General features: G+C 43.2%; 1 protein-coding gene across 3 annotated transcripts in view; it reads left to right on the top strand.

Moving 5' to 3' along the window:
• The window catches only part of LOC148013360 (uncharacterized), a 120716-nt gene that overhangs the window by 46237 nt on the left and 57699 nt on the right, over positions 1-16780 (top strand). For 2 of the 3 annotated variants that reach the window (XM_087668144.1, XM_087668143.1), the window contains one exon: positions 14018-14116. The exons of the other annotated variant lie outside the window; for it this stretch is intronic. In XM_087668144.1, coding sequence (XP_087524270.1) covers positions 14018-14116 — 99 coding nt within the window. The remainder of the gene's footprint in view (positions 1-14017; positions 14117-16780) is intronic. 3 annotated transcript variants of the gene reach the window in all.

Here is a 16780-nt window from a genome sequence, read left to right as displayed (position 1 = left end):
AAAAGTGGGGGGGAGGGGGTGGGGGTTTTCAAGGGGGCAGCTTAAAGGGCTTGCATTTGTCTCTAAAACCAATAGTAATCTAAAAATTGAAAAGAATCAAATGATTAAAAAGATGGAGAGTTGGATTTTAATGTGTTGAAATACATATGCACCTTGTTTAGGCCCTCCCAACCCCGAAATCCCCCTTGTCCCAAAAAGAAAAATTAAAAAAATGACTCCGATGTGGAGGGGTCAAGATTATGCCATTTGACGCTCAAGTCACGATACGTCCTGTTTGCCCCTAAATGGTTGCCTTGGCCTCCTTGTCTCATTCTGTTTGTGCCACCCTTGCTAGGCAAGTATACCATTAGCTCCTCTTGCTCTCTCCTTGTACGTCCTGTGCTAGAGATGAATCTCATGTTGTCTCTCTTTCTTCAATGCTTGCATAAACGGCGCCAGGCCAGAGAGAAGAATTCTCTCTCCACAAAAACAATATCTTCTCTCTCTTCTTTCCTAAAAATTCAGAATTCTCTCTCCCCGTCCGATTCTTAGTGTTTCTCTCTCCCCAACACCCAAAGCCCACATTAACAATAAGGTTAATATTAACATTAATGATAATGTTAAATTACAATCGATGGTAGCATGAACATAACATTAAAGGTTAAAACTACAATAATATTAAAATTAATGATAACATTAATAGTAACTAAAAGATTATTGCCAATGACAATTCTCTGATTCTCATTCGGATTACAAGGTTTCAATTTCCAACGATGGTTTGCCATAGCCCTAGAGTTACAACTCCTTGGGTTCAAACTGTTAGGACAACCTAAAAACTCTTGTGCACAAGCATCATGTCAACACAAAACCCAGGTACAAGTATGAAACAACAAAGATACCTTGCTCTCGTACCCACCACCTGCAACATGTGCCTTCCATGTATGCCCCTTCTGTCAGCATTGTCCCATAATCACACTTAACGAGATAAAGTGTACTTGCCAAATGTGAACCATCACAATTCTGTGAGCAAAAATGGTTTTGTGCACATCATTGGGTCTCACGACCAATTGCAGATGATGCTTTGATACCAATGAAATGTACCTGTAAGATTGAACTTGCACAAGCGACACGATGCATGCCAAACTCACCATAAAGGGGGATTGGACATCAGACTCACCTCCCAGTCGTAGAGCCAAACAGGCTCACCCCCGAGCATGGGAGCTAGGAGCACTCTGGGTCACTATCATAACCCAAGGGTTGGTATTTCATACTACCAGCCCATACCATCCCTGCGTACAGATGCGTTGGCCAATGGGCCAAGAGTCCGAGAGTGTAAGAGTAGTGATCACACAATGAATATGCACAATAGGGCCTTGAGTCCTATAAATAGGATTGGGATGCCCCAAACCCCAAGTGCCCTTATTGCATTCACTTTAAGTCACTTCATGACTATTGTGACCAATTGTACTAGTGCCCATCCGGATGTCCAAGGACATTACAAATGGTCTATCTTAGTCCTTGTACACACACACACACACACACACACAAAAACACACATACACACATTAATAAGTTCTTTGAGGGTTATGCTACTCGTTTGGTGAAAACCCTTGGTCACGTGCTAGCAGATTTGGGAGATAGGGATCATGCCTACATGTTGGAAGGAAGGGTCATCAAGTTGATTCTAAAAGTGCCTTGATCGTCGCTATAGAAGCATTGGAGACCAATGTCTTTGATGGTGTCCATGTGCAAAATATTCTCGAAGGTACTTGTTAATTGTCTCCACCAAGCACCTCCTTGGCATTTGCATCCCCATCAGTATGGATTCATCAAGGGTAGAAATATTTTACACAATGTGTTGAATGTGCAGATGGCTATTGATTATGGAATGTATTCAAATCAAGAGGCAATCTTATTTCAATCAGATTTGGAAAAAGCTTCTGACTACACGGACTAGTCTTTCATGTCACAAGACTGTGACAACTATTACCTTTTTGTTGATTTCTTTATTACATATTTTATTTGGTTTTTCTTTTTGGAATGATCCCTCTTGAAATCTAAACGCCTGAGTTGCATGGCCAGTATGTGAAACGGACAGGAATGTCTAGTGAGTCAAGACTGGACAGTTAAGGTCCAGTATAAGTCTGGAAGAGTCTGATGGCACTGTAGATTGACAAGCTCGGAAGAGACTTGTGAAAGTGTATATGGACAAGTGTGTTGAAGAACTAGCCTGGAAGAGACTAGTTCAAAGTGAAGATGGACAAATCTTCAAGAGATTAGTCCACAAGGGGTCATCAGTGGAAATTCACTTTCAGTTGAGCTACATTACAGATTTGGATGTAGCCATAGGCTGCAAAGATGGTCAGAAGACTAGTGGGGATGCAATGGAAGCAACTCCTAAAATTTAGGGAGTTACTATTTTTGGACCCCAGAATCTGTTCGCGTCATTATCTTCGTTTTTGTACGAGGATTAATCCTCTAGTCTGTGTCGAGATCAAATTTTGAACCGAGGATGGAGAATTTTAGACCAAAAGGTTTAAACAGGAAAATTGTTACATGTATGCCATGTGTCACAATTTGGGCATAAATTCCCAAAAGAGAGTGAGAGGGCAACACAAAAACGAGTTTCAATGCATGGGGGGCTTATATTTGTGAAAGAGAGATGGATTGCTGCAGATGGAGAGCTCTTGAGAGTTGGTCTACCTTGTCTATGATGCACAGAGGGCTGAGTTTGCTTCCTACTCTCTCTCTCTCTCCCTGACAGTATGGTTATGCTGCAGAATCAAGGGCCTTTCTTCTGATTCAGGTACAGCTGTGTGGAATATGCTGTCTTTGCATGAGGCAAGAGCCTCTTTTCTCCAGGAACAGGAGCAGTTGTTTGCTGCCCACAAGCAGGAACAGGTGAGGGTGGTAACCTCACCAAGCAAGTGTCTGAAACAGCATTAAATTAGTTCTGATTCTGGACTGTTCAGAGGGTATTTCAGAGCCCAATTGATGTCAGAATCAAGGGGCACTTGGCACAGATGATGCAGAACAATGCAGGGATCAATATGAGCTGAAAACAGGTTTCAGAACAGGTCTGAACCAGTATTTACAGTGGGCTGAACAGTACAGGGAACGGTATGAATTGTAAACAGGTGTCAGAACAGGACTGAACCAGTAAATACAGCAGGCTGAAATGGTCAATTCTGCACTCCAACCAGAAGTTTCAGACTTGGGCAGAGTTTCCCCTCCTGGTCTGCTTGTTTTGGGTCAGTAAATGTACTGTTATGCTGCCAAATTTCACCCAGAATAGGTGAAAGACAGCCCATTGTACTTTCTCTCTTTTTAAAAATAAAGAAATACCGCAAGGGGCGCCTAACTTAGGGGCCAACAGGGTGTCTGTGTTGCAACAGGAGCATTCTAGCTTCCTGTGTTTCTTCTTGATTCTATGTCTTTAAGTTCTGGGTCAGTAAATGTACTGTTATGCTGCCAAATTTCACCCAGAATAGGTGAAAGACAGCCCATTGTACTTTCTCTCTTTTTAAAAATAAAGAAATACCGCAAGGGGCGCCTAACTTAGGGGCCAACAGGGTGTCTGTGTTGCAACAGGAGCATTCTAGCTTCCTGTGTTTCTTCTTGATTCTATGTCTTTAAGTTCAGGTAAAGTTGGCGACTGTTAAATTGGGTGAAAGCATTTGTTTATTTTGGTTGTACACTACCGCCCTTCCCAGTGAACAGGCCGGTTACACTTTCCTTGCCAAACTTATGCACGCAATGGGCTTTGGGTCACATATGTCTTCCTAAATCCCATTTCACAGAGATTGCTTCCCAAGCTAAATGTCACTTTGTAAGTTTGCTGAGTAGACATGATTTCTTTTCCATTGGCAAGTTCCACAAGCAACCTAGATGTAGGTATTGTGTCTATACCTAATTTCTTGGCACACTTTGGTGACATGAACGAGTGTGTGCTTCCACAATCAATCAAAATTTTAAAGGACTTACCCTCATATTCTGCTGGTGTTTAAATCACTGAAAATTGGCGATTTAGACTTTTCTGATGGATATATATACTAGTTGTGTTGGTGTGTTTTCACAATGTATGTTGAATGCTGGTGTCACTGAAACCTTCATCGTTGCGTGCTAAGTTAGATAGGGCTGTCCTTTGAGTCCTTTGTTCTTTGTCATCGGGACCCATCGAGTCCTCACCATGTTATCCCATTTGGTGGATATTGGACAGTCGATTGGTTTATCCCTTCCTTTTAGTCAACACTTTGTGGGATAGTCATTGGCTAATGATACTTTCATGATTTTGAAAGTGAAAAGAGGCAATCTCCGCAAAGCATTGGATGTTTGGGACCTTTTCGAGCATGCTTCTGGCCTCCTTATTAATACTTTGAAATCCTCCCTTATCAGTTGTACAGAATCAAACTTGTAGACATTAGGATGGCAAGGTATGGTAATACATTGTGGCATTGTCACCATGCATCTAGGGTATCCTTTGGGTGTCTCCCCCTATCACTAGGTTTTCATGGCCTTCTAAAACTTGCATTTGATCGAACTGCTGATTTAACATGTTTTACTTGTTATCACTAGCGCATCCCATATCAGGGTCTCTTGAAGAGGATCTGCGATGTCCTCTTCTTGAAGTTGAGTAAAATTCTTGGACTTTTTACCACTTCTCTACATGTTGATCTCTTTAATAATCATAAGAGAGACCAACTCATCAAAAACTAGAAATAGCTTCCATAATATATAGAAGTGACAAATGATTTCCATACCTTCTCAATATATTAAGGCCTTTTACAATATCCCTAGGGGATATTGTTATTCATGGGGCTTGATTCCATTGGTATTGTAGCATAGGCAGCTTTTCTTGCCCTTGATACTTATCATCCTAGGCAAGATTGGACTCTTGTGGGATGGCTGATTCTTGAAAAGGCTTCAGCTAATTAGGTGTATCATATCATGATTAAAGATCACGATTGGCTGCTCACAAAAGCCAATGCTGCTTGGGGTCTGCACAAGTCTAAGGTTTGGTGGAAAATGATTGTGATGGAAGGTTGGCTCAACAAGACTCCACTCAAATGAAAAGTCTTTTTTTGGAGAGTGATGATTGGTGGACTTCCTCTTGCTCTTTCCAAGCGTCAAATCTTGAATGGAAATTGTTTTTTTGCACTATTATTGTGGAATCCTCTCGCCACAAATTTATTTCGTGCCGTGTGGCCAAAGAAATCTGGTCCTTCTTGTTTGATATTTGGAGAGTTGTAGTTGGGCTATCTCTATACCCCTTCGATTGGTTCTTTGCTAAGGCAAGGCACAATTTCACACTCTTGTGCAGCTACATATGAAGATATTGTTATGCTTTCTTAAAATTTGGGATTGTTGGAATTATTGGGTCATTTGGAATGCATTCATTTTTGATTTAGCCTTTGGTGTCTAGGGGACATAGATCTAGGCTTAAGGCTCTTTTACATTGGCAATTAGATCTCATTTAGCATGCTGATATTCTTCTTAGGGAAGGCTTGGTTCCTTGGCATATGCAATTTATTCTTCCCCTTTGCCATTGCTTTTGTATTCCTCACGTGTTTTGATATAATATAATGCCCCATCATTGGGGGAGAGAGAGAGAGAGAGAGAATCTTGGAGGAAAACGGAAGCGATGGCGGAATTGGCTCCCCCCTGACCTGGTGACGTGCGTCCTGCCCTGTGCGCTGCGGGAGATCTCCCCTCATACCAGCGTGGGGTACGTTCTGCCCTGACGACAACATCTCGCCCTGCCAATCTTCCCGCCCTGACACCTTGCTGTGCTATCTTGCTCCGACACTTTGCTCTGCACTGGCCATCGCTGCGCCAATCTTCCTGCGCCCATCTGCCCTGGGAGCTCACTTGTGTTCCTGCGACTGTTGACAGGCTTGAAGGTCGTCTTACTTGCGGATCGTGGCTCTGCATCTGACCTGCACAAGGTCTGTTCGTGGCATCTTGCTTTGCTTTCGGGCAGACTGTGGCAACAGAGAGAGAGAGAGCGCCCTGCAAATAGCTTCAGATCTCTTGTTAAAGTGGTGATACAACATGGTTGGTCTGGACATGGCCTTTATTGACCAAACGGTGGTAGCCCTTGGTCCGGATTCTGAAATTGAGGAACCAGAGGATATGGTTCCTTGCATAGAGGAGATGCCACTTGGTTCTGACTTCCAGCCTGCGAGCAAATGCACCAAGCATACTTCGGAAGACACAATGGATCATCAGGAACGCTCTTATGCTCAGGTTGCTTCTAATTCTGTGGATTCTCAGGATTTTGACTGGGAGCATTTGGTGGAGTTTGCCAACACTCTGCTCGGTGATTATGTTCAACATAATCATGAAGCGTTTTTTGACTCTGCAACTGAAGATGTTCTGGAAGCCACTATGAATCCTAAAAATGTTTTGCGCTCATTCTCAGTGTTTTATGAACGTGTTGTTATGCTCTTCTTTACTGGTAGGATCCGAGTGCTTTCTTATATTTGCCAGTGGCTGCAAAGTCTACTACAAGGGAAGTGTGTTGAAGAGATTTTTGTTGGGCCCCAAGGCTTTTATGAGGTGCTGTTGAAATCCGAGAAGCATCGTGCCGATTTGCTGACTAAACTGCCATTGTTTTTTGATCGCCATTTGGTTCATGTTGTGCCATGGCGCCCAATGGCAGCTTTTCAGCGCTTGCTTCAACGCGAATGCCCGATGTGGGTTGAAGTGGAAAACTGTCGGACTGTCTATTAGCCACTGTTAAAGGATGCCATGGCCGTTGTGGGCACTGTTTTGGTTCCCCCGAGCCTAAGGGCCACGAATCGTAACCGTTTGTGTATGTTATGGGACACTGCTCGGAAAAGGCCTGCTTGGTTACGTCTTAATTGCTCTGGCATGCATCCTTTGCACTTTCATTTGAAATGGGGTAACTTTGTAGGGCATTGTTTTTCGTGTGGAAAATTGGGGCATTTTATGGCCGAATATCCAGCAAAGCAATCGACTTCAGGTGCTGAGCATGTTTTGCCTCCCATGGAAGATATGGTGCTTGATGCTCCGTCGCAAGATGCGACCCAGCCACCTAAAGTTTTGGATAAAGGCAAACATGTTTTGGGTTTGGATTCCTGTGACTATGACTGGGTAGATGTACGTGCCAAAAAAGGTAAAAGGTTTGATGCTGGCATGGTGGATATTGTGCCTAATGCTTCACAAGATTCGTTGCGTACTTATATGTGCAGGAAAGACATGTCTTCTTCAGAGCACACTACTCATGCTATGGTTTCTTCTGCTCCTCGCAATCAGCCCACTAGGAAAGTATATACAGATGGTCCGAAGGGCCCACCTGCTAAGTTGGCTTTTGATGCTAGAGGTAACGTGATTACCCCATGGGATCGTCGTTATCCCCGTTCCATCCCCAAGACAGTGGATACACCGTCTACCTCTAAATCTGGCCGTTAGAACTCTTTTGCTGTGTTAGCTGATTTTTTGGATGAGGGAGTCCTTGACATTCTAGCAGAAAAGATTAAATCGAGGCAAGCTTTGCCTCGTTCCTGATTTTCTTTTTTGAATACACATGAAGATAGCCACGTGGAATGTGCGAGGCGTTTGTTCTCGCAATAAGCAACATGCCATGTGGAGTTTATTGCATGAGAATCAGTGGGATGTCTTGTGTGCTGTTGAGCACAAGAGTCACGGTGAAGCAGGAAAAGTTGTGGATTGCCATGAGTTTCGCTTGTTTTATGCAGGGACACATGCCATGCATTATTTTGGTGTGCTTATGATTGTACATGAGAAATATCAGCCTGCTCTTATTAAAAATGATGTACATGGTTATTTTGTGGTGATTGAAGTTTTATTTGAAGGAGAGATCTTATGGTTAATTGGGCTCTATGCTCCAAATGACCCTTTATCCCGCCGGGATCTTTGGAATACTTTGCAGACCTCCTTGCCACTTGGCAGACGGGGTTTTTTGATGGGGGATTTTAATATGTGTGTTGATCCTTCACGGTCCACATCAGAGCATTCGGTGATGGATGCTCCGGAAAGCCGTGTGTGGAATGCGTTTGCTCTTGCGGTACTTAAGCAAGATCTCTGGTCATGGCTACACCCTTCTTCTACGGGGTTTACTTTTCATTCTGCGCAATATACAACTACGTGGTCGCGGTTGGACCACATGTACATCATGCAGGATGATGCTTTTCTTCCTAAGATGCTGGAAATGAAAGTGTTGCAGCAATATGCCTTGTCGGACCATTTTCCTCTATAGCTTGAGATGCTTGTACAACCCATTGCACCTTTTAAGCAATTTTTGGATAGACTCCCTTTGCGTTTCAACTCGTCTTATTTGAAGCATTCAATCTTTCAAGGTTATATGCAACAATTGATTGATAGATTTTTATTGGACTTCTCCTCTGAGGGCAATGCTTATTTTGAACGATTGCTCTCTAATGTGCAGTGGGTTGTTCGGTAGTATGGGATTCATCATGCCTCTCTTTGTCGGCGGCGTCGACAAGCAGCGGAGGAATTACTGGCTTTGGTTTGTTCTCTACTGGTGGAGACTCCAGATGATGTATTTCTGCTGCCATTGGCTATGCGTTTGGTTGATCTTATTAAAGAGTTTCAGTTGAAATCTTATCAGCAGGCCAAATTGCAAAATTTGATTGAGAATTTGCAAGATCGTGCTTGTCAGACTCATAAGTTATTTCAAGCTCTCCATGCATCTCCTGCTCGAGAGAATATGACTAGACTCTAGGATGCAGAAGGTCTAATGGCCATTGATCCTCAGACTATTGTGAATATGTGTAGGAATTATTTTCTAGACCTTCTTGGTTCTACTCCTTCACCTTCTGACCAAATTACTCATGCCTGCTCAGTTTTCTATGATTTGGTCTGCAATCAGGTTCCACATGACATGCAAACTACTTTGGAGACAGATATTTGTGAGGCGGAGGTTATGGATGTTTTGTTACACTTGCCCAAGGATAAAAATCCTGGTTGGGATGGTCTCACCAATGAATTCTTTTGAGGTTTTTGCTACCCGACTGGTGAAACCATTGACGGCTATGTTTCAGCAGGTTTGGGAAACGGGGTTCATGCCTTTCTCATGGAAAGAAGGACTTATCAAACTGCTTCCAAAAGTTCCTTCGCCGTCTATGTTGAAACATTGGCGACCAATTTCTTTGATGGGTTCTATGTATAAAATCTTTTCCAAAGTGATGGCGAATCGGCTCCATAAGCATCTTCCTGCCATTATGCATCTCTTCAATATGGTTTCATTAAGGGCCGAAACATTCTACATAATGTCTTAAATGTGCGAATGGCTATTGACTATGCAAGGCACTCTAATCAGGAGGTGGTATTGATTCAATTGTACCTGGAAAAGGCTTTTGATTATTTGGACTGGTCTTTCATTGCAGAACTTATGTCTACTATGGGCTTTGGTACTCGGATATCTCGTTTGATCACACCATTAGTGCTGCGGCTTTTCGCGAGTTATGCTGAATGGTGGTGTTACCGAGCCATTTGTCCTTGCACGCTCTGTGAGACAGGGTTGCCCTTTGAGTCCTCTCTTTTTTGCCCTTGCGACTCATCCGGTTCTTTCGATGTTATCTCATATGGTAGCTTCTACTCAGTTGGCTGGATTGTCTCTTCCTTTTGGACAGCACTTCATTAGTCAATCCTTGGCTGATGACAGCTTTATGATTTTGCGTGCGGATAAGGATAATCTTCGCAAAGCATTAGATATTTGGACTCTCTTTGGTCATGCTTCTGGTCTTCATATCAATGCTTTGAAATCAGCCATTCTCAGTTGCATGGAGTCAGATTTGCAGTCATTGGACTGGTAGGGAATGGTTGTTCCCCGTGGTTCCATTGTCAGGCAACTTGGGTACCCTTTGGGTGTTGATGTTCGGCCAAAGTAACTACTACAGTGGATTTCACAGAAACTGGCAGCTAAGTTTGTGTATTGGAAGTCACAGGCTTGGCCCTTCCATGTTCGCCTCAAAGTGGCTCAGACAATTATGTTGCCAATGCTCACATATTTCTTGCCATTGCTGCCTTGGACTACTACTACATTGAATGCTCTTACTAAGTACATTCGTTTCATGTTATGGAAGGACTCCTTGCATGCAGGCATTTCATGGATTTCTTGGTTGCATGCATGTACCCCCAAACACATGGGTGGTGGGGCTATTTTGGATGCTGAAACTCATATGCTGGCACTCCGTTGGTCTCTTTTTTTTGCCATGTGCTTGGATCATCACCTGTGGGTCTTTATAGCCCGTTATTTTCTTGAGGATCACAGGCTTGTGCATGGTAATACCCAAATTTGGAGCTCTTGGTGGCATGTTCTTAATGCAGACTCTCGGTTTTCTAGTCCTTCATCATCCCTGCTTGCTCATTTGGTATGTTCCTGGAAATTGGTTCTCCAGAAGGCTCAGTGGCATTCAACGGAGGACCACTTAGCTACTAACTCTTTTCAACTGGAATTGTTGGCAGCCTCATGATTACTTTCTTGGGAAGGCAAACATGAGCTCAGACCAAAATTTAACCGCATGGCACGTTTGGGCTTGACTTCAGTTGCAGATGCCACCCTTGCCAGTCGCAATGTGTTGATATCGTTTCGTACAGCCAGGAGGCTTTTTAGGATCCCTCCTGGATACCGTGATTTATGGGGATAGCTTTTGATGGTGCTCCAGAGCAGACAACCCTTTCCTGCCCTTGCTTCGGATCATCCTTGGCAAGACTGGGACCTTGTAGGCCGGCTGAATTTGGAAAAGGCCTCAGCTAACCAGGTGTATCATCTTCTGATTAAAGATTATCAATGGCTGGTTACTAAAGCTAATACTGTATGGGGATTGCGTAAATCTCAGTCATGGTGGAAGGTAACTGTGATGGAGGGCTGGTTGAACAAGACACCTTTCAAATGCAAGGTCTTTCTTTGGAGGGTGATGATTGGTGGTCTTCCTCTTGCTTCAACCCTTTCCAAGCGTCGAATCTCCAACGGCAATTGTTTCTTTTGCACCACCAGTGTGGAATCGGCCCGTCATCAATTTATTTCTTGCTCTCTCGCTAAGAAAATCTGGTCACTCTTGTCAGCGGTTTGGCGAGCAATGGTTGGTTTCTCGCTAAGCCCTTTTGATTGGGTTTTTGTGCGGCCCAAATATCCCACACCGGCACAGTCGCATATGAAGAACTTGTTTCACTTTCTTAGATACTGGGGCTGTTGGCACAATTGGACCATTCGGAATGCTTTTCTTTTTGATTCAGCCTCTAATGTTCAGGGACATATTGCTAGGCTTAAAGGTCTCTTGCATTGGCAGATAGATCTCATTCGGCACTTTGACTTACTCCCTCAGGAGGACTTACTTCCTTGGCATATGGCAATTTCCTCTGTGTCTTTGCCATGACTTTTGTAACTCTTTTGTCGTCTAGTACTTTATAAATATAACATCCATTACGAAGAGAGAGAGAGAGAGAGAGAGAGAGAGAGAGAGAGAGAGAGAGAGAGAGAGAGAGAGAGAGAGAGGTTGAACTTATGTCTGCTATGGGCTTTGGTGCTCGGATGTCTCGTCTAATCTACACCATTAGTGCTGCGGCGTCTTCGCGAGTCATGCTGAACGGAGGTGTTACTGAGCCATTTGTCCTTGCCCGTTCTGTCAGACAGGGGTGCCCTTTGAGCCCTTTATTCTTTGCCCTTGCGACACATCCAGTTCTTTCCATGTTATCACATATGGCCGCCTCTTCTCAGTTGGCCGGACTGTCGCTTCCTACAGGACAGCACTTCATTAGCCAATCCCTGGCGGATGATACCTTTATGATTTTGCGTGCGGACAAGGATAACCTTCGAAAAGCATTGGATGTTTGGGGTCTCTTTGGTCAGGCGTCAGGCCTTCGTATCAATGCGCTCAAATCAGCCCTTCTAGGCTGCACGGAGTCGGATTTGCAGTCCTTGGACTGGCAGGGTTTGGTTGTTCCTTGTGGCTCCATTGTCAGGCATCTTGGATACCCTTTGGGTGTTGATGTTCCTCCCAAGCAGCTTCTGCAGTGGATTTCTCAGAAAATGGTGGCTAAGTTTATGTATTGGAAGTCTTAGGCCTGGCCCTTCCACGTTCGCCTCAAAGTAGCCCAGATTATTATGTTGCCAATGCTCACATATTTCTTGCCATTATTGCCCTGGACTACTACGACTCTGAATGCTCTTACTCAGTCTATTCGCTTCATGCTATGGAAGAAGGACTCATTGCATGCAGGTATTTCCTGGATCTCGTGATCGCATGCGTGCACCCCCAAATGCATGGGTGGCGGAGCTATTTTAGATGCCCAAACTCACATGCAGGCACTTCGTTGGTCTCTTTTCCGCGCCATGTGCTCGGATCGTCATCCCTGGGTCGCTATAGCCCATTATTTCCTTGAGGGCCATGGGCTTCTGCATGGCAATATCCAAATCCGGAGTTCTTGGTGGCATGTTCTTAATGCTGATTCGCGGTTCTCCAGTTCTTCTTCATCGCTGCTTACTCATTTGGTATGTTCCTGGAAACACGTCCTTCAAAAGGCTCAGTGGCATCCAACGGAGGATTGCTTGGCTACTAACTCTTTTCAATTGGAATTACTGGCAGTCTCGCGTCTACTTTCGTGGAAAGGTAAACATGAGCTTAGACCACAATTCAACCGGATGGCACGTTTGGGCTTGTCTTCAGTTGCGGATGCCACCCTTGCCAGTCGCAATGTGCTTATATCGTTTCGTACAGCTAGGAGGCTTTTCAGGATCCCTCGTGGATATAGGCCTTTATGGGAACAGCTTTTGACGGTGCTCCAGAGCAGACAACCCTTTCCTGCTCTTGATTCGGATCATCCCTGGCAGGATTGGGACCTACAAGGCCGGCTGAATTTGAGCAAAGCTTCTGCTAACCAAGTGTATCATCTTCTGATTAAAGATCATCAATGGCTGGTTACTAAAGTGAATGCTTTATGGGGATTGCGTAAATCCCGGTCATGGTGGAGGGCAACTGTGATGGAGGGCTGGTTGAACAAGACACCCTTTAAGAGAGGTTCTCTGCTGTCTTTCCGCTCTACTAGGAGTTTTTTCTGCATCCCTTGAGGTTACAGGGACTTGTGGGAACACCTTGTGACGTCACTGCAGCATAGAGAGGCCTTCCTTGCTCTCCTTGATCGATTGTGGTAGGATGGGGACCTTGCAGGTCGACTCTAGGTGGAAAAGGCTTCGACAAATCAAGTATACCATCTTATGATTAAGGACCACCATTGGCTGGTCCATAAGGCAAATATTGTGTGGGGCGTGCACAAATCGCGGCATTGAAGGATTATGGCTATCATGGAGGGCTGGTTCAATAAGATATTCTTCCTTTGGCGTGTCATGGTTGGTGGGCTGTCTCTTGCTTTGGTACTTGCAAAACATGACATCTCGAATGGTGCTTGTTTTTTTGCCTCACCACTATGAAGACTTCTTGCCACTGTTTTCTTTCGTGCCTTTGGCAAGAAAAATCTGGTGCTTGTTAGGCCCCTTTGATTTTTGGCCCTAATACCCTTCTCTAGCACAACCACATATGAAGATTTTGTTTTCCTTACCCCGTTTTTGGGGTTGCTAGCATAATTGGACAACTCAGAATGCTTTGGTTTTTGATTCCGCATTTAGGGTGCAATCTCACCTCACCAAGTTGAAAGGTCTTCTACATTGGCAGCTTGACCTTATGCAGCACACTGATCTTTCCAAGGAGTACTTGTTCCCTTGGCATATGGCAATCTTTGTTGTGTCTTTGCCATGACTTGTGTACTTTTTTAGTTATTTGATATCTTGTCAAGCAAGGTTATGCACGATGGCCTAGAGTCATCGTGTGTCTTGTAATCTTGTAATCTTATACTTTTTTGTAATTAATACAATTACCTATTATGAAAAAAGAAAAAGAGGGAGGGAGGGAGGGAGGGAGGGAGGAACACACACACACACACACACACACACACCTTTCAACCTAATATAAGTCGAATGCAAAGCCAGCGAGTAAGTTGCCTAGCAGAAATATGGCTGAATTTAGAATGCTGACAGGTTGATGGCAGGGCAGATCCTCCAGTGTGCAAAGTATTTGATTATCACAAGGAGGAGTATAAGCAAGACCAGATTCAAAAAGAGCGCAAAAAAAAGAGAGTAAGATCGGGTCTCTGTTCCTTTTCTTGTTCAGATCTAGGAAAATTTTCTTTCCAAGCTTATTGCCATTAGATATAGGGTCACACATCATGCATTGGATGGCTGATCTTAAAACACCAGTTTGCTCATTTTGTCATCAATCCAAAGCTGTGGATCTTTATTAATGTCCTTAACATAAAGCAGTCTAAAATATCTTCCTGTGCTTCACTTGCTACCAAACTTGACAATGATAAAAGATCTACGAAGGTGGTATATTCACAAGGTTGTTGGAGGGGATGTAATTGTTGTAAAACTGTGGTTTTTGGAGCATGTCACCAGATTGAATATTATATCAATCAGTTAGTTAATGATTTTGTTCTTGTAGTACTATTACATTATTCTGAGGGAAATCCCTAATAAGTGAAAACACACCATCTAAATAAAACTATATTACAAAACTCTAATTACTTCAGAGACTGAGAGCTGTATGTAAAAAGGGAACGTACAAACATCAGGGAGTTAGCCTGGTGTAATATTGGCAAGGGGATGATCCACAATGTCAAATATGTTATTGGCAATAGTAATTGAGCAGTTCTAAACTATGCATTGATGTGGGCAGAGTCTTCTTTGTAGGGATGGGCCATGTAATGAGCATACTTTCCATGAAGCACATCTTTTGATGATCGCAGGTGGGGTGCCAATATTGCCTTAAACTTTGGTAGTTGAGGTTCCATCAATACAAAACCCAAGGATGATTGAGCAGGTATAAACTGTGGTTTGATGTCGGTAGAGTCTACTTTGCAAGGCTGCATAGCTGCCAAAAATTGCGTTTCGGCAGCCTGAAATGGCAACATCAAAATGGAAATATTTAATAATTGTGATAATAGTAAAAAATTATTTGTTGTTATTATTGTTATTATTATTACTACTACTACTTCTACCATTAGTACTACAACATTATTGGGAGGTTTTGATAAAATTTCTTTTAGTTTTTAGCTTTGTTTTTTAGGGTGCCCAAACCGATGCAAATAGATAATACCAAATTCTATCCCTTGATCCCACAAGAAAAGCAAAGACGGAGAGTGAATCATCTATGCCTATATTGTGGAAACCTTGGACACATCACCCTAAGTTACCCAAATAAGAGGGCAAGAATCGCCAGAGTTGCTGCAACCATACTCGAGTAGGAAAAGGAGGATGCCCGGTTGTAAATGAGACCGTACAACTGGACCTTGATATAAGGAAGGGTCTCTTAATCCCAGCCACACCCATGGAAACCTTTCTTGTCATAGTCCAGATGATCTTATCAAGAAAGGCCCTTTTCCTCAAAGCCTTGATCGACTCCGAGGCCTCCGCATGTTTCATTGATGATGGCTTTGTGAATAGATACTAGATTCCAGTACTCCAAAAGGCCAATCCTGCAATAGTTGAAGTCGTGGATAGAAGACCTCTAGTATATGGAAATATTATCAAGGAAACCCGACCACTCATGGTAAACCTTGGTGATCACAAATCTTGTGTATGCTTTAATGTCATATCCAGTCCCACAAATCCAATCATCCTTGGGATGCCTTGTCTAAAGAAACACAACCCAGAAATTGGTTGGATTAAGCAAAAGATTACAGGCCGTGAAAATCAAGGAAAGTTGGTATATCTAGGAGCCAAAGCCTTTAGGCATAGAGCAAGGCAGGAACCGACCTACATGATATATCATATACTAGCTCAAGAATCTAGTAAGGATGAGTCACTTAAGCTATCAAGTGAGTATCAAGAATTCCAAGATGTCTTTGAAAAAAAGAATGTAGATCTCTTACCCAAACACAGATTATATGATTGTGCCATAGAACTCCATGAGGGGGCTCAACCACCTTCTGGACCCATCTATAGGCTATCCTCTAATGAACTAGCTAAACTATGCAAGAACATTGACGAGAACTTAGCCAAGGGGTTCATTAGGCACTCGAAGTCTCTTGCTAGAGCCCCAATTCTGTTCGTGAGGAAGAAAGACGGGTCACTTTGAATGTGTGTGGACTATCGAGGACTCAACAAGATAACAGTTAAGAATTGATATCCTATGCGGTTGATACTAGAGCTCTTGGAATGCCTTGGAAAAGCGAAGATCTTCACAAAGATTGATCTACGAGGGGCTTACAATCTTATACGGATCAGAGAAGAAGATGAATGGAAAACAGCCTTTTGCACAAGGTATGATCACTTTGAGTATGTTATTATGCCATTCGGTCTCACCAATGTTCTTACAGTGTCTCAACATGTGATCAATGATATCTTTCGAGAGCATTGAGATGATTTTGTAGTCATATACTTAGATGATATCTTGATATTCTTAAAAGATCCAAAGGAGCATGATCACCATGTAAATTAGTTTTGGAAAAGCATAAAGAAAAAGGACTATATGCAAAACTTAAGAAGTGATTTTTCTATCACTCAAAAGTGGAATTGTTGGGGTACAATGTCTCCAGAGAGGAATCTTCATGGATCTCAAGAGAATCGAGACTACTTTTGACTGGCAGACATCCACATGTGTCCGTGATGTCCAATGTTTCCTTGGCTTTGCCAACTTGTATAGGATATTTATCAAGGATTACTCAAAGATAGTCACACCACTCACCAGGCTCCCAGGAAACTCAAAGTTCTCATGGACCCCAGAAGCCGAGAAAGCCTTCT

This window comes from Lygodium microphyllum, chromosome 26, assembly GCF_053477565.2.
Source record: "Lygodium microphyllum isolate KBCC chromosome 26, Lygodium_microphyllum_v1.1.10, whole genome shotgun sequence".
In the NCBI taxonomy this organism is placed as follows: Eukaryota; Viridiplantae; Streptophyta; class Polypodiopsida; order Schizaeales; family Lygodiaceae; genus Lygodium; species Lygodium microphyllum.
Note: the sequence above shows the minus strand (reverse complement) of the source record. Positions and strands in the feature narration are given on the sequence as shown.